Source organism: Aricia agestis, chromosome 10 (assembly GCF_905147365.1).
Source record: "Aricia agestis chromosome 10, ilAriAges1.1, whole genome shotgun sequence".
Taxonomy (NCBI): Eukaryota; Metazoa; Arthropoda; class Insecta; order Lepidoptera; family Lycaenidae; genus Aricia; species Aricia agestis.
The window spans coordinates 754,456-779,107 of record NC_056415.1 but is presented as its reverse complement, the minus strand read 5'-3'; the positions used below and the strand labels follow the sequence as shown (position 1 = coordinate 779,107).

Genomic DNA, 24,652 nt, shown 5'->3' with positions numbered 1-24,652 from the left:
ATTTTTATATTATTTCGCACACATGAAGAATAGACCACGTTAAAGGACATAGGTTTCTTTTTTTGCGGAAAAATGTACGGTTTCCGTGATATTCCTAAATCACGCGGGCGAAGCCACGTGGAACATCTAGTAATATTATATTTCTATGTAAGTCTTATGGCTTAGTTGACAGTGACTGCCTCAAGATCTCAAATTATAAAAAAGATTAATCAGAATATTATAATGTGTAATCTCAGTAAAAAATCTAAAACATAAAAACCATTGTCCGATTAAATATGCCTATTCGGGCTACACAAAATTCAAAGAATGTGCACATACTTAAAAGTCTTTGCCTTATTATCTTTTGACTATGTTCATTACGATTGTTTGAAACTCTTATTAACTTTTTCAGTATGGACATTTTATTTTCTTGTGCAAGATTGAGCAAAATTTGTTACATCATAATTAACACTACAGTCGACACTTCTGAGGAAAAAGTCCCCAAAGCAAAAAGTTGGGCCTTTGTATCGTCTGATTAATTAATGGCGTCATGGTGACGTCACAACTCACAAGCCGTTTGAGAACAAGTTTCATTTGACAACTTTTCTAACGGCCCCGACCCATTGGGAAACATAATAATACTTTATTGACCTAATTTTACTCGTTAAAAACTTCGTAATGATGATACATGTTACGGTACTTGCGAATTAAATATCCAAAACGTATCAACTTTTCTTGAATAACAGTATTTCGATGTAAGCAACCTAAAATATATATATATATATATATATTTTTAATTAGGTTCACAAATTAAGATACCATTCACAATACATGTATTAATAATTAATAATAGAGTATAAAATGGCTAATACTAGGGAACAAGTACATAACAAAATAAAAGAGTTGTGTCAACGAACTACTTAAAATTAAATACAGTAACAATTTTTTTTTACTGTAAAGAAAATAACCAGCCAAGTGCGAGTTGGACTCGCCCATGAAGGGTTCCGCAGCAGCAATAAGATTTTTTTATGAAATTAAAAGGTTTTTAAAATTTTAATTCACTCGTATGTGCCTCGACAATTTTTGTCTCTTTAATAACACTTGTAACTTTTATTAACTACTTTCTTTCCGAAAAACAACCACAAACACCAACAAACACCTACTAGTTGACGCCATATTGTAAATAAAACGCACCTAGCGCAGCAGCGGTGCGCGCTGAACTACTTCAATTAGACGGCGGCTTTTGAATCAGCTGCAGTGTTGAACGTTTTGAGCGACTAAAATATTCAATAGAAAAGCTAGACGTGTGATTGAATGGCGTTGTTCAGTCAAAGGGCTAGCTGTTTGATTGAACGGCCATTTAAACCAGTCGGCTGCGACATATACAAGAATTGCTCGTTTAAATATATAAGATAAGATTATGATGAACACATGCGGTACTTAGGGCCGTGTGTTCCTAAAAACTTGTTACGATAATAGTAAGTGAATAAAAATAATAGCCGCCGCTTTCGAGAAAATTGGCTTCGAGAGAACGGAAATGGTCTAATTAGATTAGGTGAGAATCCCCCAAATCCCCAGGGAACCGGTAAACAATTTGAGCCAAGGACAGGACATAAGACTGGCCCTCACCTTAGTAACAACTAACAGCAGCAGCCTGCTGCGAACCGTTTTTCAAGCGTCAAATTTCGTTTACATCGCGAGCCGTCTGGTTCACGCGTGAGACAGTAGGTGTTTTCCAATAAGATCATTATAGCGCAACAAGCGGCATAATGCTTAACGTTGAATGTTTCAACAACCATTACACCGCTTCGCACAATCGAGCACTATCAAAAGTAGTGCTTTCGCTTGATGCGTGCAATGTATACAATGTTTTATACGTGGGAGAGCCATGCTTCGGCACGAATGGGCCGGCTCGACCGGATAAATACCACGTTCTCACAGAAAACCGGCGTGAAACAGCGCTTGCGCTGTGTTTCGCCGAGTGAGTGAGTTTACCGGAGGCCCAATCCCCTACCCCCCCTAGAAATGCCGCAGTTGAAAAACAATTTGTTACCCCAGGAGGGTACCAACTGCGTTGGAGAATCCCTCTCTGGACGTCCATGCTCAGGAACCCCTGGAACTGAACGTGGACGTCCAGGCTGCCCCTCGTATTCTGGGGAGGGCAAAACTGCGCTCCAATCTGCTCGGGGCAAGAGCAAACACACAAAGGCACCCCCCTCGATATTAAACATGGACTTTTGTAATATCAGGGGATTACACTCCAACCTTAATGCCGTCCATTACCACCTTGAGACGGCAAGGCCGGCTTTGCTCTTTTTAACCGAGACGCAGATATCATCTCCGAGTGACACATCATACCTTTCCCACCCAGGGTATTACCTCGAGCACTCCTTTCTACCCAAAGCTGGAGTGTGTGTGTATATCAGAGATGATATCAGCTCTCGCCGCCTCAGCAATCTTGAGGTCATGGACCTATCAAACTTATGGCTCCGCATAGATTGCGACGACCACCCTCGCGTCTATGCGTGCCTATATAGGTCCCATAGTGGTGACCCCGAGACGGACCGACTCTTGGAGCACCTACAAGCTGCTTCAGATTTTGTGCAGCGGCAGATCCCATCCGCAGAGATCATAATACTTGGCGACTTTAATGCCCACCACGCCGACTGGCTCAATTCCAGTAAAACTGATCACGCGGGGAGATCTGTCTGCAACTTTGCCCTTGCGAACGACTTGACACAACTGGTTACTACGCCTACGCGAATCCCAGATGTGGATGGTCAGAATCCTTCCTTGTTGGACCTCCTGCTGACTTCAAATCCTGACGGCTACCAAATATCCGTAACCGCACCACTTGGTTCATCGGATCATTGCCTTGTTAGGAGTTCTGTGCCACTTACGACGGTGTTAAGACAGCGCGCTGTTAAATACCGTCGTGTGTGGCACTACAAGTCAGCAGACTGGGATGGGATGCGGTCGTTTTTTGCATCCTATCCTTGGGGGCACGTGTGCTTCTCGCCGGATGATCTCGACAACACTGCCAACTCTGTTGCCGATGTGGTGATGCAGGGGATGGAACTTTTCATTCCGACCTCTGTAGTGCCAACTGGCGGCAGATTTCGTCCCTGGTTTGGTTCATCCCCCAAAAAAGCTTCTCGCCGGAAGCAGGAGGCTTACCAATCCTGGGCCAACGCAGTGTCTGCTCGAGATTTAAATACCAGCACATATAAAAAGGAGTACAACCTTGCCTCTAGGTCCCTCAAGAAAGAGATTACTCGGGCAAAGCAACAGCACGTCAATAGAATTGGCAAGAGACTTGAGCGCCTCCCCTCGGGAACCCGTGCATTCTGGTCTCTGGCCAAAGCTATTGAAGGAAATTTCTGCAAGCCAACCCTACCATCCCTACACGTAGGAAATGGATCGTTGGCCCAGGACGCAAAAGACAAAGCCGATCTTCTGGGCAAGCTCTTTGCGTCAAACTCGACCCTGGGTGACGGGGGGCAGAAACCGCCGACCATACCGCGATGCACGAGCATCATGTCGGATATACGGTTTCATCAGCGCTCAGTGCGAAAAGCCCTCTGTTCCCTTGATATCCAAAAGTCGAGTGGGCCTGACGGAATCCCGCCTATTGTGTTGAAAAAGTGTGCTCCAGAGTTGGCTCCGGTCTTGACGCGTCTTTTTCGGCTCTCCTATTCCACTGGCATCGTCCCGGCTTCCTGGAAGACAGCCTTGGTGCACCCGATCCCCAAAAAAGGTGATCGCTCAAATCCTTCCAACTACAGACCAATCGCTATAACCTCTCTCTTCTCGAAGATAATGGAATCCATTATCAATAGCCAGCTTCTTCGATACTTGGACGGCCAGGGATTGCTAAGCGACAAACAATACGGGTTCCGTAAGGGTCGCTCGGCTGGTGATCTCTTGGCATACCTGACTCATCGTTGGGCTCAGGCAATTGAGTCGAAGGGAGAGGCATTGGCTGTTAGTTTGGACATTGCGAAGGCCTTCGATCGGGTTTGGCATAAAGCGCTGCTATCAAAGCTTCCATCATACGGGCTACCCGAGAAATTATGTAAGTGGGTCACTAGTTTCTTAGCAGACAGAAGCATAAAGGTCGTAGTTGACGGCGAATGCTCGGAAACTCAGTCTGTTAATGCTGGTGTCCCTCAGGGCTGTGTGCTATCGCCTACTCTATTCATACTGCATATCAATGACATGTTACAAACCAAAGGCATTCATTGCTATGCGGATGATAGTACAGGTGATGCTGTATATACCGGCTCCCCTAATATTTCTCGGCAAAATGTCACTGAGAGTCGAAACGAACTTGTGTCTAAGGTGGAGAATTCATTGGAGAAGGTCTCTGAATGGGGTAGACGTAACTTAGTCCAATTCAACCCCGCCAAGACACAAGTCTGCGCGTTCACCACTAAAAAGTCACCAATGGTCGTTTATCCTCGTTTCGAGGGCACATCTTTAACCATCTCCCCTAGCATTGAGATACTTGGCGTCAACATATCGAGCGAAGTCCAGTTCCGATATCATCTTGAGGGTAAGGCCAAATTAGCCTCAAAGAAGCTTGGCGTTCTTAACAGAGCGAGACAGTACTTCAGTCCGGACCAACGCCTACAACTCTACAAGGCGCAGGTTCGGCCTCATATGGAATATTGTTCTCATCTCTGGGCAGGGGCGCCAAAATACCAACTGCTCCCTCTGGATCGTATCCAACGAAGGGCTGCTCGAATTGTTGACTGCCATAGTGTTTCAAACAGCTTGGACCCCCTGGAATTACGCCGAGATGTTGCTTCACTCTGCATCCTCTATCGGTTGTATCACGGGGAGTGCTCTGAGGAATTGTTCGGAATCATACCACCTGCAACTTTTCGCTATCGTCCCACGCGAAAAACATACCATCCTCATCACCTTGATGAGTGGCAGTCTTCCACAGTGCGTTTTTCGCGTAACTTTCTGCCGCGCACTGTAAAACTCTGGAATGGGCTGTCACCAGCAGTATTTCCGGACCGATACGACCTGCAAACCTTCAAGAAAAGAGCGTATACCCTCTTAAAAGGCCGGCAACGCACCTGCAGCTCTTCTGATGTTGCGAGTGTCCATGGGCGACGGTAGTTGCTTACCATCAGGTGACCCGTTTGCTCGTTTGCCCCCTTATTTAATAAAAAAAAAAAAAAAAAATACAAACTCTGACAGAAAAGTAGTTTCAGCATAATTCGACATTAAGCGCCACTGAGTCGCGTTATGTTCTCTAATTGTAAAACTAGGAGTATGTGCGCACGCTTGTGACTTGTGAGATAGCCTGCGTCGAATTAACATTCGAAGCTTGAAAATCGAGTGCCTGGTATTTGCCTGGACTTCAATTACATCTGAATATCAAACGTTTTAAATGTGAAACTTAATTTTACTTTTGGTAATTGAGAAAACCGCTGAGGAATAACGCCTACGTTTTTTACCGTGTGGTTGGTATTAAAAAATAGCACAATTTTCATTCTAAATAGAAAAGCTTTAACTGGAAATCTCATTCTATAAATTATTATTCAAAATTCCGATTTTGCACAATCGGTAGGTTAAGTTAGCTTCCTTTTCACTTTATTTTTTTTGGACAGAGTAAGCATGGTTTTAAGTGGCGGCTAAAAATAGACACAGCAATTTTTTTACTTATTTAATAATTGATGTACATTTGTACACATAACCAATTAACATAGAAAAACTTAAAACTAGAGATACATTTTAGTATAAAGGTGCTACTTATTCCAAATTGGAATCTCTTCCAGGTAGGCCTGTTAGTGTTACAGGAAAAATTAAAAAAGTTAATAATAACATTAGTGCACACGAAAATTTAGTAACAAAAATTTATATATCTAATATATAAAATTCTCGTGTCACAGTTTTCGTTGCCATACTCCTCCGACACGGCTTGACCGATTCTCATGAAATTTTGTGAGCATATTGAGTAGGTCTGAGAATGGGCCAACATCTATTTTTCATGGCAAAACAACGTTGCCGGGACAGCTAGTAATTATATAGAATTACTCTCAACTCTCAAGTTTCAACAAAGAATCAGTTTATTTGTCAAAAATACCAATAGCCTAGTATAATACATATTATAATATCTACGAGTACCTAAGCATTTCTCACGTAATTCAATATATTTATGTTAAGTGCGTTGTATCCGTAATTTGAACTGATAGAGATTAATCAATGTGTGGTTGTTGTAGAAACACTCTTAATTTCTTTCTCTTGTCCCCAGGAGTAGCAGTAGCGGCCAGCGTGTTCACTCTCACCGCTATGTCAGTAGATCGCTGGCTGTCCATCGCTCCAGAACCACGCCTGAGACCCCCCGGCCGAAGACAGGCGCTCATGCTGATAGCTCTACTGTGGCTGGCCGCGCTGCTCATATTCATCCCCCTGATCATTGTCACCATAGTGACTAAGGAGACCATACCTGTGATACCGAAGGAGAATAAGAGTATCTCGGTAAGTTGATATTTCAGTCTCGCTTTCTTTATTTTTCTCGACTAAGACAGTTTTTAGAGTTCCGTACCCAAAGGGTAAAAACGGGTCCATATTACTGAGACTTCGATGTCTGTCCGTCTGTCTATCTCCAGGCTGTATCTCAAGAACTGCTATAGCTAGACTTCTGATCGTTCCACAGATTATGTATTTCTGTTGCCGCTATAACAAAAAAATACTATAAACAAAATAAAATTAATATTTATACGCTCCCATACAACAAATGTTACTTTTTGGCCTTTTTTTTCTCGTAATCAATAATGGCAACATACTAAATAATATTTGTACTTGATTAATAGAAATTCAATCTAAAAATATACATATATTATACAAACTTAAAAAAAATAAAACTATAAAAAGAATAACTTCCCCAGGTCGTCCCGTCTGGGTTGTGAGAGTAAGAAGAATAGATAGTGCTCTTGTGTAATGCGCACACACTTGGGCACTATAAAATTACTCCTGAGTAACTGGCCTGGCTTCAATGACACCGGTCACCGTCGCCGAAACCGGTGTGGCCTGTGGAAGTTATTATTATTACTTGCAGTCAGGATTTTTTTTGCGTAGGATTATTTATTATAGATTTTCTTTAGAGGATTACATTGTAATTCTTATCCAATTGCTATGCTGCTACTAATTTTGCTATAAATGCTATTCATAATAAATGAAAAATATTCTTTCAGTTGAATTTAAAACCGACCGAGGGAAGTTGCTCAGACTTCACTGCATTAGGCGAGAGGAATATTTCAGGCATTCCATATTTTAAAACGAAAAGTTTATTATTGTTGGCTGCATTTTGTTTCAAACAGTAATTATGTCATACAGTCTGTAGTTAAATGGTTTTATCTACTCAGTTGAGAGAGACCAAGTTACTTTATAGCGTTTGTAGTTTGTAGTTAATATATAATTATAATATAAGATGTCATCATGTGAATCCTTATGAGAAAAATAATGTATTATAATATTATATGTAAGAAAGAATCAAAACAATTAAAAAAAGTGACAATCATTGGCATTGTTTTAACACTATCGAAATAAGAACAAGTTAGAAATATCAGTGATCAGACTTATCAAAGTAAGCAAATCTTTTAAAGGCCAGTGTATACGCCTATAATAGAATCCCAGAAAACGTTCAAAATCTCTATAGAAAAATAACGTTTGTGTGCTAAAGCATATTATTTTATCTTTTTGTTGAAAGATGGCCCCGTGCGAGTTTCTTACGCCAGTTTTAACCGGTGGTAAGCACCATAATATTATTAGCTTCGATGTTCAGTAACAATTTTGTAAAAAAATTACTCTGAATAAAAATTTCATTTGATATGCCAATACAATTATAAGATCGAAAGCCGACCTGACCGAACTCGTTTTATAAATTCCCCTACGTACGTCAATTCCAATTCCAATTGATTGGCCTCCTGAATATGACGGCAATAAAGTAACGTCAATAGTCTAGTAATATCTGGACAAACAAAAGTTTGACTAACTATTCTCCTAGGACGCACTTAAGCACTCAAGTCATATTATAGACAGACTCATACAAGTCTAGTAGTTTTGTGAGTAGTTTTCTCAAGGTTTTCTCTAACAATTTGTGCGTTGGCGTCAATATGAATAAAGTTTTCGTAGACATATGTAGGAGCACAAAATGTCTGTGACCTAAGAAATATTGAATACACTAGTCGTCACCTTTAACTTCCGATGTTTATTGATGCTCATAAATTATAAGGAACTAGAACGATTCTATGAGAAAGTAACATGCTATGATGTTTCTCAATCTCAAGGAATAAACAAGGTTTTGTGGCACTTGTACTGTCATGGGGATATGGATATAATAGCCTATATTATGGCTAAATTGTAATCATGGCAAGCGAAGCGAGTGCCCTAGTATATCCTACAACCAGCCACTTTAAATAATGTAGTACACATTACGGAACATTTATTACGCCAATAGATATTATGTGCTTTAACATATTAAATTCTATATTTTATATGTAGATATGTTATCATCGGTCAATCAAGGTTTGGTTACTATTAAAATAAAAAATAAAAACTGTCTTAAAGATTTAATTCGCAGAAAAACGACGCGAGCCCGCACAAAGCTCGGCTCTTAGATAGTAAAAAATATTACTATAATTATAATAATATAATAATATCATATCATGTTATTTTTACTTTCAACAAAGATAAGTATTGCCGGGACCTGCTTGACAATAACAATCCATGTAGCTGCCCATAAAGTTAATACTAGCGGAATAGAGCAACAATCTCGAGCTGTCAAACGAAACCGAAATTGGTTTCATCTGTGTGTAAAAATATGTGTACGTATACACTTACACAAGTATGATTGGACATGATTTCTATGAGATGGAATTGTCAAAGTGCGGCACGACTAGATGTCAAAAAAGAGTGCTGCTGTCATATATCACACGTCTTTTTTCAACCGACTTCCAAAAAACGACTTACTTACTTACTTACTGCGACGCAGCGACCCAAATTGAGTCTTGGCCTCTGACACAAGCACACGCCATTTATTTCGATCCTGTGCGACATCTTGCCATGGTCCGGCTCGTAACGCCTTCAGGTCCTTTTCTACCTCATCCCTCCCAGCGGTATCTGGGACGGCCTACCGGTCGTTTGCCAGTCATTTGCCCCACATACGCTTTTTTAGCCGCTCGGTCATCATTCATTCTTTCTACGTGACCGAGCCAGCGGATTCGGTGAGATTTGTATTCCCCGATAATATTGGGCGTTGCCACGAGTTCTTCAATCTCAAGGTTTTTCCGTGGCCTCCAACTGCCATCTTCATCCCTCGTCGGTCCGAGAATCTTGCGCAGTATTTTTCTCTCAGCTACTAACAGCTTTGTTTCCTCCTTTTGAGTTAGGGTCCAAGTTTCACTGCCGTATAAGAGTATAGGTCGAATTACAGTTTTATATATTCGTATCTTCGTACCTCTACTTAGGATCTTCGACACTAAAATTATATGGAGTGCCGCACTATACCGAAAAGCACTTTGGATTCGGATGTCGATCTCATCTACTCTAGAATTTGTGTCGGTTATAGTGCAACCTAGGTACTTAAACTTAGCTGTTCCTGTGTATGAGATGTTATCTACTACAAGATCTTCAGGTGGTTGTCGTTTGGGGGTGGAACCGGTTCCTCCTAGTTGGTATCCCTGGGCCCCTGGGTACGCCACCCCGCCTTTTACACGGGGTGAGGTACTCGGGGTGGCTGATCGCCGGTCTGTCTCTATCTTTCTCTCCTTTTTATTAGTACTCTTGTTTTGCTTATTATATTTTATCTATTCTGTCTTTTCATCGTCTTTTCTCCCTGTCTTTCCTTTATTTGTTCCTTCTTTACACCAGCGTGTGCTTGTATGTGTATGCTATCAGTGAGTGTTTGTGTGATGGATGGACCCGTGGGTCCCCAAACCAGGGTTCTGGTGCCCGGCCGTGGGTTGCGTGGCGAGCGGGCGGCTGCGTCGCAAGGGCACTGGGGCAGAACCACCCCTAATTGGTCAGGCCAGAATCAGCCTCAATGATCGAAGATGGAAGAACGCCTTGTAAAAATAAGTCCCCGGGCGGGTACCAACTCTGTTGGAGAATCCCGCACTCCTGGCTCACTACCAGGAGTCTGGCCCACGTATACGGGGGGTGCCGACAATGCGTGTGAAGAGGTGGCCGCTACTGCGGCGAGTAGTTCGGAGGTGGGCGCGGTGACGCGTGACAGTTTGAGGCTGGTGCACATAACCGCACCGGAAACGGACTCAGTATCCCTAAATGACGACTCAAGGCAATCGCAACATACACCGATGGTGCTTTTGGAAAGACTTGACGATTCCGACTGTTCCGTCAACACAATGAGAACAGCCGGCAGCTCTCGCACATCGTCTCGCGATAGAGCTGGAAGTAGTGTAACGGGCAAGCGGAGATTATTGCTGTCTGAATCAGATAATGGAGACTCCGAGAGATCCATTCACTCCGAAACACGACAGAAAAAGCCCGCCAAAAGAGGGCGAGGGCGTCCCCCTACGACAGGGCAGTATGTGGGCATGGCTGCAGCGAGACGGAGTTATATTGAACTCGAATACGAGGACCTCCGGCTGCAAGAGGAAAAAGAAGTCACAGAGGCAACTCACAAAGCCCAGCGACAAGCAGCTCAAGCTGCAAAAAAACAGGCGGAGCAAGAGGCACTTGAGAAGCTCCCGGCCGCCACCAAACTCAAAGCGATGGGGGAACAAGGTCTGGAGATTATTAAAATGGTCCGTGCTAAGAGTAGCAACCTTAAGGGTACTTTTACCAAGGCCCTCAAGGAGGGAGAGGCGAAGGTAAAAGAGTCCGTTCTTGGCTTCGCCACTCTCAAGGAGGACACATTAAAACTCGAGGCTGAGAACATCCGCCTTCGAGAGGAGATAGCACTGCTACGGGAGAAGGTGAGCCAGGCGCAGGAGGCGCCATCAAGGCCACCGCAACAAGATGACCAGGAGAAACTGACAGTCGCGGGAATATGGGCCATGTTTGAAGAATTCTCCCGTTCTATAATGGAGAGAACCTCAAACATGATTAATGCGCGCATCGACGGATTGCAGGACCGTCTGCTCCCAGCAAAGCGGCTCAGACCGCCACTGGCAGCAGACAAAAACAAGAACGGCAATGCTGAAACAAATTTGGATGAGAATTGGCCCGCCCTTTCGCAAGCTGGGCCCTCCAAGAAGGCAGCCACCACAGATCCCACGGCGACAGCAAGTAGGAAGAAACAGAAAAAGGAGAAACCGGCAGAACAACCGCCGGCCGCATTAGCGACTGCTATTCCCGGTCCATCTACATCTGAAGAGGGCTGGAACGTAGTGGCTAGAAGAAAGGGAAAGAAGACAAAGACACCGGACAAGACGAACTCGGATGCGACGAACCCGGATACGACAAAGGATGGACCAAGAGAGGCCTCAAAAGCCTCTCAAAAGCCAAAACCCAGAAAGAGGAACCGCAGAAGACGGACCACGGCTCCTGCTACTGCTGCGGTGGTGATAACCCTGCAGCACGACGCAGTTGAGCATGGTGCAACATACAAGGATGTCATAACCAAAGCCCGTCAAGAAATTAACTTGGCGGAGCTCGGTTTAACTGAGGGCGTTCGAGTAAGACGGGCAGCAACTGGGGCCCAGATTATGGAGCTCCCCATCACCGCGACAAGCGAAATGGCGGACCAGTTTGCTGAAAAGCTACGTGGCGTCCTCGCCGGAACTGCAAGAGTCGCTCGACCCGTCAAATGCATGGACATCCGTGTCTCAGGCCTTGACGATTCGGTGACGAAGGAAGCGGTACTGGCAGCTGTTATAGCCAGGACAGGTTGTTCCCCGGAACATGTCAAAGGGGGTGACGTTCGTGAAGGTCCAGGAGGCACTGGGACAATGTGGGTGCAATGTCCCGCGGCTGCCGCTAGCACCTTGGTGGCTGCGGGTCGCCTGCTTGTAGGATGGAGCTCGGCGCGAGTCAAACTCCTGGAAAAGCGTACCACGAAATGCTACCGCTGCCTCGAGATAGGTCACATGGGTCAGCGGTGCACCTCGGAGATAGATAGAAGCCAGTTGTGTTTCCGGTGTGGACAAGCCGGGCACAAGTCCTCAGACTGCACGGCCAAGCCCCACTGCGTAGTATGCGCAGAAGCGGGTAGGAAAGCAGACCATACAATTGGCGGCAAAGGATGTGCCCCTCCGAAGAAGGGACGCAACAAAAGAGCTAAAGCTTCAACGGAGGCTCGGTCATTAACCCGACGAGAGGAAGTAATGGACACCAATCATGGATAGACGCCCATTGCAAATCCTTCAAGCGAACATCAATCATTGCGCTGGTGCCCAGGACTTGCTTTTCGAAGCACTGACGCAATGGCAGATTGACGTAGCGATAGTGGCCGAGCCTTATTACGTCCCGACCCGTAACACCTGGTTTGGGGACGCATTGGGCTCTGTAGCCATTTATGGTAACAACAATGGCCCCCCGCTAATATTACGCGAAACAGGCCAAGGATACGTAGCAGTGGATCGGGGGGAGTATACAATCTTCGGTGTGTACTTCTCCCCGAATAAACCTCTCGCCGAATACGAGGCATTTCTTGGCGAATTGCAGGCGGCAGTATTAAGAACGGCTCCTAGGCCCGTTCTTGTCGCCGGCGATTTTAACGCAAAGCACGAAGCCTGGGGATCGTCCGTGACCAACGCCCGGGGCGATGCAGTGCTGGAGTGGGTCGTTTCGACCAGGCTCTCGATTCTAAACCGTGGGGACGCAGCTACCTGCGTTCGGCATCAGGGGAGTTCGATAGTTGACCTCACCTTTGCCAGCCCTGCGGTCGGAGAAATGGTCCGTGACTGGAGGGTAATGAGGGACGTTGAGACGCTGTCTGATCATCTCTATATCAGATATAGTGTCTCCCCCCCACAAACCGCCCAGCTGACCCCTCGCCAATCGGTGAGAGGTGCGGAGTTTCCACGGTGGACGCTCTCGAATTTGGACCTGGAGGCGCTTGAGGAGGCAGCAGAGGCAGAGGCTTGGGCCCCGAGGCCTACGACTCCCGTCAACGTAAACGAGGAAGCGCTATGGTTTCGCGGAGCACTCACCCGCATATGCGATGCGGCCATGCCCCGTATGAACAGGCCTAATCAAAGGAGGCATGTCTACTGGTGGTCGGAAGAGATAGCAGAGCTCCGACGCCAGTGTGTGCGTACACGTCGGTCATATCAAAGACAGCGGCGCAGAAGGACTCCGGATGAATTATTGCTAGGGCGGCTCCGAGAGGAGTATGTTGTGGCCAAGAGCGCGCTGAGTGTTGCCATAAAAATGGCTAAGGATACTGCCCGCCAAGAAATGCTAGCCGAGCTAGATCGAGACCCATGGGGACGTCCATATCGAACAGTGAGGAAGAAATTCGGCCGTGGACCGCCAGTGGTGGAGACACTTCCCCCGGAGCAGCTCACCAGGATAGTGTCCACGTTGTTCCCGACTGTGGCTTTTTCAGAACCCTTGGTCGGTAATAATGAATTATTAGGAGAGGTCCCGCCTGTTACGGATGACGAGCTCAGTGCCGCTATCCTGAGGCTCAAAGAAAAGAGCAAGACCGCCCCAGGGCCTGATGGAATTCCCGGGCGCATCTGGGTAAAGTCTTTAGGTCCTTTGAAGGAGAGGCTCCGGGAACTATTTAGCACCTGTATGGCTCAAGGAGAGTTTCCAGAATGCTGGAAAGAGGGGAAATCAGTACTTCTCCGAAAGGAAGGTCGCCCCATCGATTCCCCGTCGGCTTATAGGCCCATAGTCCTTCTGGATGAGGCGGGTAAGTTACTGGAACGAGTGATTGCGTCAAGAATTGTCAAACATCTTGAGCAAGAGGGACCAAACCTGTCAGAGGCACAGTTTGGTTTCCGTGCACAGCGCTCAACAATTGACGCAATTCTCGAAGTAAAAGACTTTTCGGAGAAGGGGACAGCTGGTGATGGCGCAGTAGTGGCAATATCTCTTGACATTGCCAACGCTTTTAATACATTGCCTTATGAGGCGATTGAGGAGGGCCTTCACGACTTGGAACTTCCCACATACATGCGGAGAATCGTCGCCCAATACCTGCGACGTCGGACCATTGTGTGCATTGGGCGAGATGGCCGAGTGATCCGGTTTGTGACGTGGTGCGGTGTTCCACAGGGGTCTGCCTTGGGCCCTCACCTGTGGAACATCGGATACAACCGTGTCTTGCGTGCGGCGCTGCTCCGAGGGTTGCGTCTCGTATGCTATGCAGACGACACACTCATTCTGGCACGAGGAAGGACCGTTGAGGAGGCTATCCGCTTGGCAAGGGTGGGCGTTGATCAGATAGTGGCACGAATTGAGTGCCAAGGGCTGAGAGTAGCGTTAGAGAAGACAGAGGCTATTCTCTTTCTTGGCCCCCGCCGGAGATTTCCCACGAACGCTACAGTCCGAATCGGCGACGTGAGCGTCCAGGTCGGGAAGGAATTAAAATACTTGGGTCTCCTCCTAGACTCGAGATGGACGTTTGCCGAGCACTTTCGTCGGCTGGCACCGAGATTGAAGAGAACGGCAGCGGCTCTCGGTAGCCTCCTGCCCAACCTCGGCGGACCAGGGTCCAGTTGTCGGCAGCTTTACACGGGGGTCTTACGATCCATGGCCCTGTATGGAGCTCCCGTATGGTCGGAAGGCCTAAGCGCCCAGAACAAAGCGCTTTTAAAGAGTGTCCAGCGGGTAATGGCGTTGCGAATGATCCGTGGCTATCGCACAATAGCTGGTGATGCAGCACTTGCTCTTGCGGGGACCCCGCCTTGGGACATTGAGGCACAAGGGCTGGCGGAGATTTATTTTCGAACAGCGGAGATTAAACGGAGCGGGGAACGGGTGTCACCCGAGCTTATAGCCCGATGGCGCCGCCAGACGCGCATAATCACAATGCGTACCTGGGAAGACAGGCTGGCGTCTCCGACATACGGACGACGAGTCGTAGAGGCGATTCGGCCTCACATACGACAGTGGGTGACAAACCAGAGGGGTTCTCTCACATACCGGATGGTGCAGATGTTGACCGGGCATGGCTGCTTTGGTCATTACCTGCACCATACGGCCAGACGGGAGCCGACCCCCCGGTGCCACCACTGTGACCATGACGACGACACCGCACAGCACACGCTCCTGGAATGCCCAGCCTGGGTAGAACAGCGAGCGGTGCTTGTTGCGACCACCGGATTAGACCTCACACTCCCGGCCATAGTTACAACTATGGTACGGTCGAGACAAGGCTGGGACGCTGTGGCTACCTTCTGTGAAGATGTTATCTCACAGAAGGAGGCCGCCGAACGGGTCAGAGAGGAGGATGTGGCCGCAGACCCGGTTCGAAGACGGCGCGGAGGGCGCAGGCGCGCCGAACACGAACGCCAGCTCCCGCCGTAGATAGGACTCGGGCGACGGAATGGGGAACCCGTCGCCCATTGCACGAGTCTTTCCGGTTACAGAGCGCCCAGTGCCTTGGGCAGCTCTCCCGGAGTAAGCGGCAGCAGAATGTCGCGCGGAGGAGCTGCGCTGGAAGCAGAAGTCGCTGACTGGGCCGCTGCAGTTTTCGTCTCAGACGGGTCCAGCGGCCCAGCACAAAGCGGAGGAGAAGGCACGGACGGGTTTTAGTGGGTAGAGCTGCGGCCAACTTACCATCTTCTCGGCCGCAGCGAGTCCCACATACCCCGGTGGTCCTTCCCCAGTGCCGCCGGGCATGCTTAAGCGCATTTCCCGTCTTGAAAAAAAAAAAAAAAAAAGAAAAAAAAGGTGGTTGTCGTTTATCTTTATATCTCCGTATGTGCAAGTATTCAGTTTTGCCATGATTGCTTTTAAGTCCGACTTTATTGGCTTCCTTCTCAAGGGTCCTTACCATATCCACGACATCAGACTTTTTCTCACTCATGAGAGCCAGGTCATCTGCATAGCCTATTACTTTATGTTTTCCATTAAGCTGGACGCCCCTGTCAAGGTCTGTTACTTTCCTTATTATGTATTTTTTGTGTCACACAGCATTGTAGTAGTTAATTTTATAATAATATTATAGTCGAACTGTATACTTATATTATGATGTATTGTGTGATGCTAAAAATAAATCCATTCTTATTCTTATTCTAACGCTAGGTTAAATAACATTGGTGAGAGAGCATCCCCCTGTTTTAGTCCAGTCTCTATGTTAAATAAACTCATATAGACAGGTCAGTCTACCCGTACCACCGCATTACTCTTACTCGTAGCTGTCTTGATCAAGTTAATAAGTTTCTCAGGGATTTGGAAATTCCTTAATATCGTGTATAGGGAAGCACGATCTATACTATCATATGCCTTAGCAAAATCTACAAATAGCACATGGATGTTCTGTGCATATTCCCATTTTTTCTCCATCAACTGCTTAAGGAGAAAGATCTGATCTACTATACTACGGTTTCGCCTAAATCCGCATTGATAGTCCCCTAACAGATTCTCAGCATATAGTTCTAATCGCTTTAGGAGCACGTACGAAAGGATCTTGTTTGCTGTTGGCAATAGTGCAATTCCTCGGTAATTTGCACATTTCTTCCTCGAACCTTTTTTAAGTATAGGGCAGATAATGGCAGTGTTCCATTTAGTAGGTAGAACTTCATTTTTCCAGATTTTACTTAGTAGGTCATATATCCTTAACTGTAACATCTCACCACCACATTTCCAGATCTCAGAGGGGATGTTGTCAATACCTGGTGACTTGTTATTTTTTAGTTTGGAGATTGCTTGCTTCACTTCATCAAATTGCAGTGGTGGTATATCTGACATATTGAGGGCATCACTCTACTGTATATGTTGGTCCGCCTACATATAACACTCCTATACAGCCGAATATATAACCTCCTTTTTTTTGGATCTTGTGTTAGTTCCCGCAGCACAACCCCCAAAATGCCGGAGGATCACATCCTACGTTGGTCGGCGAATCCATCGGATTTAGCCGTGTAGCTAGCTAGGCTGTGCTACCGACCTTCCCCCCATCCGCCACCCGGGGGACGCCCCCCTACGCTGTGTAGGCCAAGCGCGGGGCTACACAGGGGACTTTACGAAAGTTTAATGAAAGAAGATGACGAAAATTGAAGATGAAAGTGCACAGTGTGGACATACATAGCTAATCTACATCGTAATAGGAATAAGAAACACAATCGCAATTAGTATAAAAAATACTACGTTTATACGGTTTATATATACACGATCATAAGTACATAATATACAGATCGAATTCCTATGCAAGTTTATAGGTACAATAATTGCCTAGCGGCTAGCACGTGTTTACTGTTCACTTCGATTTTTTTTAAATGTATTCTTTAAAATGATCTGATACCTGATATTTGTGAGCACATGCGACTCTTAACAAATTGTAATAAGAATTAAGATACGTAGAACATTAATTAATACTTTACTACTACTAGGTAACTAAAAAGAGTGAAATTATTATTTTTAACAAAAAATTAAAACCGACTTCCAAGGTAAAAACAATAATAACATCATTTTAATATGAACTAAAAAGTATTAAATAATTTTTCTTATCTAAACGCCTTTTTCCGAATTCAGCTAAACCTCAACTTGCCTGGAAGAAACCGCTGAAAGCGGTAAGGCCGCCTATTTGCTATGTTCCTTGCCTAATGTTGTTTTTGTTATTTTATATTGTTTATAATGCAAATAAAGAATTCATAAATAAATTTATAAATATTTCTGTACTCAATCTTCATAATTTTGAAGTCGGTGCCAGTTCCAGTGAAATATTCTGTCAGAGAACTGAAGATTTCAAAATGATGAAGATTTAGTACAGAAATAGTTGAGGTTTAGCCGAATTCGGAAAAAGGCACTATTAGATAAGAAAAATTATTTAATACATTTTAGTTCATATTATAAGGATGTTATTATTGTTTTTACCTTGGAAATTGGTTTTAATTTTTTGTTAAAAATAATAATTACCACGCAGTGTTACTGATAGTGACATCTCTCTTGCTCAGGCCTTTGTTTCTCTACTCCGCTAGGTATATTAAGTTTATGTAGCTGCCACATAATACTAGCTAACAAAGTGACAAAAAATCAAACTGTGTTTTAATATTGTTGAATTCGAGACTCTTACAAGCAAATTCTTATCCATTTATAGCCTCTGATTCAGCAAAATATATATTTCTCTGAACTGAAGGTTTGAGTGATAGACAGATAAAAAAGGCCACCATTTTGTTTTAATGCCAAAGAAGGAACGACAGGTGCAGTTACAAGATGCCACGCGAGAGACGCGATATAAAACGTTATTTAGCGAGGAATGTTCCCCAAAGGCTTTTGAATTGAAATGTTTCAGTTAAATACTGGAATTGGCCTTTGATATTTGCTATTTTTTGTATCATAAAGCGTCCTTCTGGTATGTTTTGAAATGTAATATAGCAGGGTGTGAAGGGTCACACACAAAACATGGCACTGAGCTGCCCCATTGCGTTTTAACAAAAACTTTGTCGTTTTTGTAAACGTATATCGTTTTAACAAAACTTGCTAATACATATACAAATAATAAAGCGACGGTAATATAGGAGGGGCGCTCTTTTTATCTGTGAAAAAAGGTTGACCATTATTGCTCGTAAAAACTAATGTAAGCCGTGATAATATTTTAATAAAAATCATAAGGTTTCGCTATCTTACATAGAAATACCGAATAGTAGCAAAACACTTATAACATAATAAGTCTGCAATGATTTGTAGTCGATCGTAGCGATAGTATCCCGTATGGGGTAATACAGCCAGTTGTTATTGAGTTCAGGGAACACGTCCCCGTTACAACAAATAGCCTGCCATTATCCCGAAATAACACTTTGAAGAAAAATGTGTTTTTGGAGCACACTTCTGTGAATTTGTGAAAAGGTGACGGAAAATATTGTTTTTTTTATGAAATAAACGAGCAAACGGGTCACCTGATGGAAACCAACTTCCGTCGCCCATGGACACTCGCAGCATCAGAAGAGCTGCAGGTGCGTTGCCGGCCTTTTAGGAGGGAATAGTTTAATAGGGGAGGGTAGGGATGAGAAGGGAAGGAAATAGGGGAGGGTAGGGAAGGGAATAGAGTAGGGGTTTGTGCCTCCGGTAAACTCACTCACTCGGCGAAACACAGCGCAAGCGCTGTTTCACACCGGTTTTCTGTGAGAACGTGGTATTTCTCCGGTCGAGCCGGCCCATTCGTGCCGAAGCATGGCTCTCCCACGTAAAAGCTTGCACCACCTATTGCAATAATATAACAAAAGTAATTAGTGTTGCCCGCGACTTCGCCTGCAAATCACCTGTAGGAATCGTACGTTTTGCCGTATACAACGTGTAACAAAACTAAGTGATAATACTTATGTGTGTGTATGAGCCCCTGTATAGAATTCACTGTGAAAGTAGCGCTGACAGAGCAATTTTTTTTCACTTTTGAATGATAAACTCGTGATGCTGGGGCGGTTTCTCATACAAATCACAAAAAATGATCTTTCAGCGCTGCTATTTTCACAGTGAACTCTTTACAAGGAAAGGAACACATACACCTTAAAATATTATCACTTATTTTTTTAACACCCTGTATAAAATATTATGTGTGTGTGAGTCGTCGTTTACAAAATGAATAACTTAAGAAATAAAACCAATATTATTCTGCAGTAATATTTAAAAGCTAAAGATATAATTATTATGTTGTCCTTCATAAGTTTTATTCTATTGTAAAATAATTTTATGAGAAAACTAAACTTGTTATTGACTCTTGAAGTACCTCATTATATTCAATAATCTTTACAAAACAGCTCATTAGTACTTATTGAATGTAAAGAAAAATGTTTTGTTTCTATGAACAACGTAACAACAAAGAGAGTTCAAAATAAACTGTTACGAGTAGTTAGTTTTTCTTTAGTCTTTAGATAAAGAATTCGAAGAATAAGTTATTGCATGTAAGATCTCATTATATTTTATTACTTTTAAAACTTTTCCTTCTCATGTGAATAATATATTATTTGCCAGATGCATGAAAATGGTTTTCGTATGCAATAAGACTGTTATCAAAAATTTTGCATTTTAATATTGATCCCAACATTGATTTCATTAGAAGTATAAGTAATAAGTTTAGTATCTGTATAGAAACTGCTTATGAATGATGATGTATAAGTAGAGCTTGTCTAACTTAAAATGATACGCTCAGTTCTTGTTTTTGCAGTATTTTCCCATTTATATTTATAACTAGCTGTCCCGGTGAACTTCGTGTCACTTTAAAACCTTCCCTGGACTTCTACAAATATTTTAAGACTAAAATCAGCAAAATCTGTTCAGGCGTTTTCGAATTTAGCGCGACTAACCCATTTAAAAATCCATTTTTATATATAAGAAGACTAGCTGTCCCAGTGAACTTCGTGTCACTTTAAAACTTTCCCTGGACTTCTACAAATATTTTAAGACTAAAATCAGCCCAATCCGTTCAGCCGTTTTCGAGTTTTAGCGCGACTAACACATTTAAAAATCCATTTTATATATAAGACTAGCCTGGTGATCTTCGTGTCACTTAAAAACCTTCCCTGGACTTCTACGAATATTTTAAGACTAAAATCAGCCCAATCAGTTCAGCCGTTTTCGAGTTTTAGCGCGACTAACACATTTGAAAATCCTTTTTTTTTATATAAAATAAGGGGGCAAAGGGGGTCACCTGATGGAAAGCAACTTCCGTTGCCCATGTACACTCGCAGCATCAGAAGAGCTGCATGTGCGTTGCCGGCATTTTAAGAGGGAATATGGTAATAGGGGAGGGTAGGGATAAGAAGGGAAGCGAATAGGGGAGGGTAGAAAAGGGAATAGGGTAGGGGATTGGGCCTCCGGTAAACTCACTCACTCGACGAAACACAGCGCAAGCGCTGTTTCACGCCGGTTTTCTGTGAGAACGTGGTATTTCTCCGGTCGAGCCGGACCATTCGTGCCGAAGCATGGCTCTCCCACGTATATTTTTATATATAAGATTTGTTAGGGCGTCATTTCAAGCGAGACTCTCAAAAACCTCTGGCACATTTCGAGCTATTTGATTGCTAGATTTTGGCGATATTCGTGATGCTCAATTATAATATATTATCTATCTCTCTTATTACTTTCGCTCGTAGGTGAATAATAACTAGACATCGGATTATATGCACGATAAAAGTGCCGAAATAAACATGAAAATATGCACCTTAAATGGCTGATGTGTGCACAAAATATATGCAATCAAAAGTAATTAATTATTAATTATTTTTTTAAGTTTCTGATAATAACAATTCGCGATTGTTACAGCTAGACACGAAGATAGTCCACTTCTGCACGGAGGAGTGGCCCAAGCCGGAGTCCAAGAAACACTTCGGCATACTCAGCTTCACGCTGGTGTACGCCATACCTGGTAAGTAAGGGTTCTGTAACTAAAGGGTAACACTGGCAGGCAGTACCTGCAGACTCAAGCAGGCCATATACGCAAGAGTGTACTGACAGATTTGCCTGTGCAGGCCTATCGGGCAAAGTTGAGGCAAAACCTAAATAGTTCTATAACATACACGCTCCAGCTTAACAGTAATTGACCTGTTCAGGCAAACCCGTCAGGTACACCCTTGCCTGTATGGCCTGCATTAGCATAAAAACATTAGGAACGGAAAGGAATGGACATACTGACATATTTCAATGACAAAATGGTGGATCCCCTTCAATCAATCACTTTGTCTATTCTTGTCTATTCTTGCGTAGAAAGAAACCGTTTCTATGGCGACCATGCTAAGACTGCTGATAGATTACAGAGACATCATTATCTCGAAGTCAGCCATTATCGTAAGAAGTACCAAAAATTAAATAAACTTTTTAGAGTTCTAAAAAAACAATCGTGTTTTTGGTCGTAAAGATAACTAGAGGCATAATATGGGAAGCCTATACAAGCTTAATCTGAAACGCTCGAGTATGTCACAAATCCATCTTGGCCTCACCAACTAATACGAGTATTGTGTTCACACACGTTTCATATTTGTATTCGTACTTATACTAAGCGGAAATTATTTTGTAATGTAATTCAAATCGCTTTTCAATAAAAGTAGGTCAGACTTCCGACCTTCGGGAAAAAGTGTACGGTTATCGTTGGATAAAATATACACACGTCACATGTAATTGCGAGGAAAAGCTGACAAAAGAAAAAGCCAGTTTGCAAAACGTAGGCCTTTGACAACGCGAACACGGCAGATAAAATGGGCACGGTTAAAATAATAAACTGTAGGTTATAAATGTACGAGCTTTTGCCCGCGGCTTCGCTCGCGTTAAGAAGTATTATTATGTACAAACTTTCATTCCCTATTTTAACCCCCTGGAGGTAGAATTGATCAAAATCCTTTCTTAGTGGATGCCTACGTCATATCATCTACCTGCATGCCAAATTTCAGCCCGATCGGTCCAGTGGTTTGGGCTGTGCGTTGATAAAATATCACCGTGTCAGTGTGTCCTTTGAGTATATATATATATATATAATATATATATATATATATATATATATATATATATATATATATATATATATATATATATATATATATATATATATATATATATATATATATATATATATATATATATATAAATTTTACGGACGCTTGCCACTTTTTGGGGTGGGTAAGAAATTGTTAACATGTATTAGGACATGACCTGACCGAAAATTCGTAAGATACAGGGAGAGTCTGTAGACTCGTTTATGCTTTAGCTGTTTTTTTTAAGATTCTATTACTAAAGGGTTATATGTTTAGTAAACTAAAAGTAGCGTCAAAGTAAAGTAAAAGTGGTTTTTATTATTGACGTTTAATGTATATGCTTAAAATCATATAATTTGAATTGCTGGAATATTCCTTTTTCCTTTGATCAATCAAATATTATGATCAAAGCTTTCTAAGTTGTTTTCCCAAGAAACTTGAAGATGCTGCGTGCTTCTACCGGTCCTACGTTATTTGCAACATATTCAGACGTAATTATACTTTATTTATTTATTATATTATTTTAATTTATTCGGAAAACATATAGTGTTTAGTTACGTCTATATAGAAGGCTGTATACGAGTCTAGATACCATTTACACGTTTCCACATGTAGATACTACTTAATTAATAAACAAAAATATGCTTATACAGGGTGTAACAAAAATAAGTGATTATACTTTAGGGTCTGTACGTGTTCCTTGTACTCTCTACAAGGAACACGTTTCACTTTTGTATGGGGAAACTCGAGAGACTCAGGCCATACAAAAGTGAAAAAAAATTTTCGTCTTTCAGAGCTGCGACTTTCACAGTGAACTCTCTACAAGTAACACGTACACACCCTAAGGTATTATCACTTATTTTTATTACACACTGTAGAAAGATTCATATTTAATATATTTTATTATAAAATGGCAGTCAGAGAACACCGTCAAAAAATGCTTAGATATTATATTATAAGTATTTTTGTGCCAGTAACCGTTGAGTTAAATATGTCTAAGTCAAAACGTTCGTGCAAATCATTAAAGTGATTACAATATCTTATAAAGAAATATTTTTTTCTAAAATTTGTGTAGGAAAAAGGGATATGAAGGAGATTATAAGAGGACATTCAGGAAAAACGACCTGGTACTTTGATGTTAAGTTTTGAAAGTAGGAGACGGAGTCTATGTTGCGCAATTTTGAGCAATATCGAGGTGTCCACTATTTGACGTCTTAGGTGTAAAGGCCTGCCAGGTGGTATTGTCTGCACCTGGTGCGTCTACAAATGATGAATTTTGATCGAATGTTGCATTTAAATTGCAGAAATCTTGTGAACCGTCTTTGGATTGACTCTAACAGCTGACCGACTCAAATGCTCCAAATTAGATATTGGGGATTTCAAATTTCAGAAATCAGAACCTGGATACTCGAGAACACTGCGAACAAACGAGCAGTAGAGTATTTTTGTTGTTTTTATACTTTCGGATTGGAAGTTCATCATCATAATAAAGCCAAAGGATCGATTAGCTCTGGTGTTTATGAGGTGAAAGTGTTTGTTGTAATTTGATAGCATTGAGTCATAAATTATACCCAAATCTCGGACATCATTAACAAATTTTTTCTGAATACTTTCATGTCATCAGCATACAGGAGGAATAGTGAATGATGAAAGCAAGTGTATAATATTACGTCGTTAACAAATATGTTGAACAATAACGGTCCCAACAGTGACCCTGAGGGACGCCTGATGGCACCTCATTCCATGAAGATGTAAATCCCTTAACAAATACTGCTTGGGATCTATTTCTAATGTCAGAGGTGAACCATCAAATAGGTTGTCGTGTATTCCTGAGTTGTGCTTTTGTGTGTGTGTGTCGTTTAGTTGTGCATAAGTAGCAGAGAGTGGCCTAGACGGTCAAAGGCTATAGTCAGTGAAGATGGCATCTACTTGACCACCTGATTCCACGCCCTCTGTGACATAATCTGAAAATGTTATGATAATATAAAAAAATGACGTTTATCCATACTTATATTAATATACATGTGAAAGTCTGTCTGTCTGTATGTCTGTTACCTCTTCACGCCCAAGCCGCTGAATCGATTTTGTTAAAAATTGGTATGGAGATACTGAGA

The 24,652-nt window shown here is 43.0% G+C and overlaps 1 protein-coding gene across 1 annotated transcript in view; it reads left to right on the top strand.

Annotated features, from left to right (window-relative positions):
* Positions 1-24,652, top strand: part of LOC121731150 (neuropeptide FF receptor 2-like) — a 106,525-nt gene that overhangs the window by 49,937 nt on the left and 31,936 nt on the right. The window contains exons 3-4 of the mRNA XM_042120506.1: positions 6,248-6,474; positions 21,337-21,439. Coding sequence (XP_041976440.1) covers positions 6,248-6,474; positions 21,337-21,439 — 330 coding nt within the window. The remainder of the gene's footprint in view (positions 1-6,247; positions 6,475-21,336; positions 21,440-24,652) is intronic.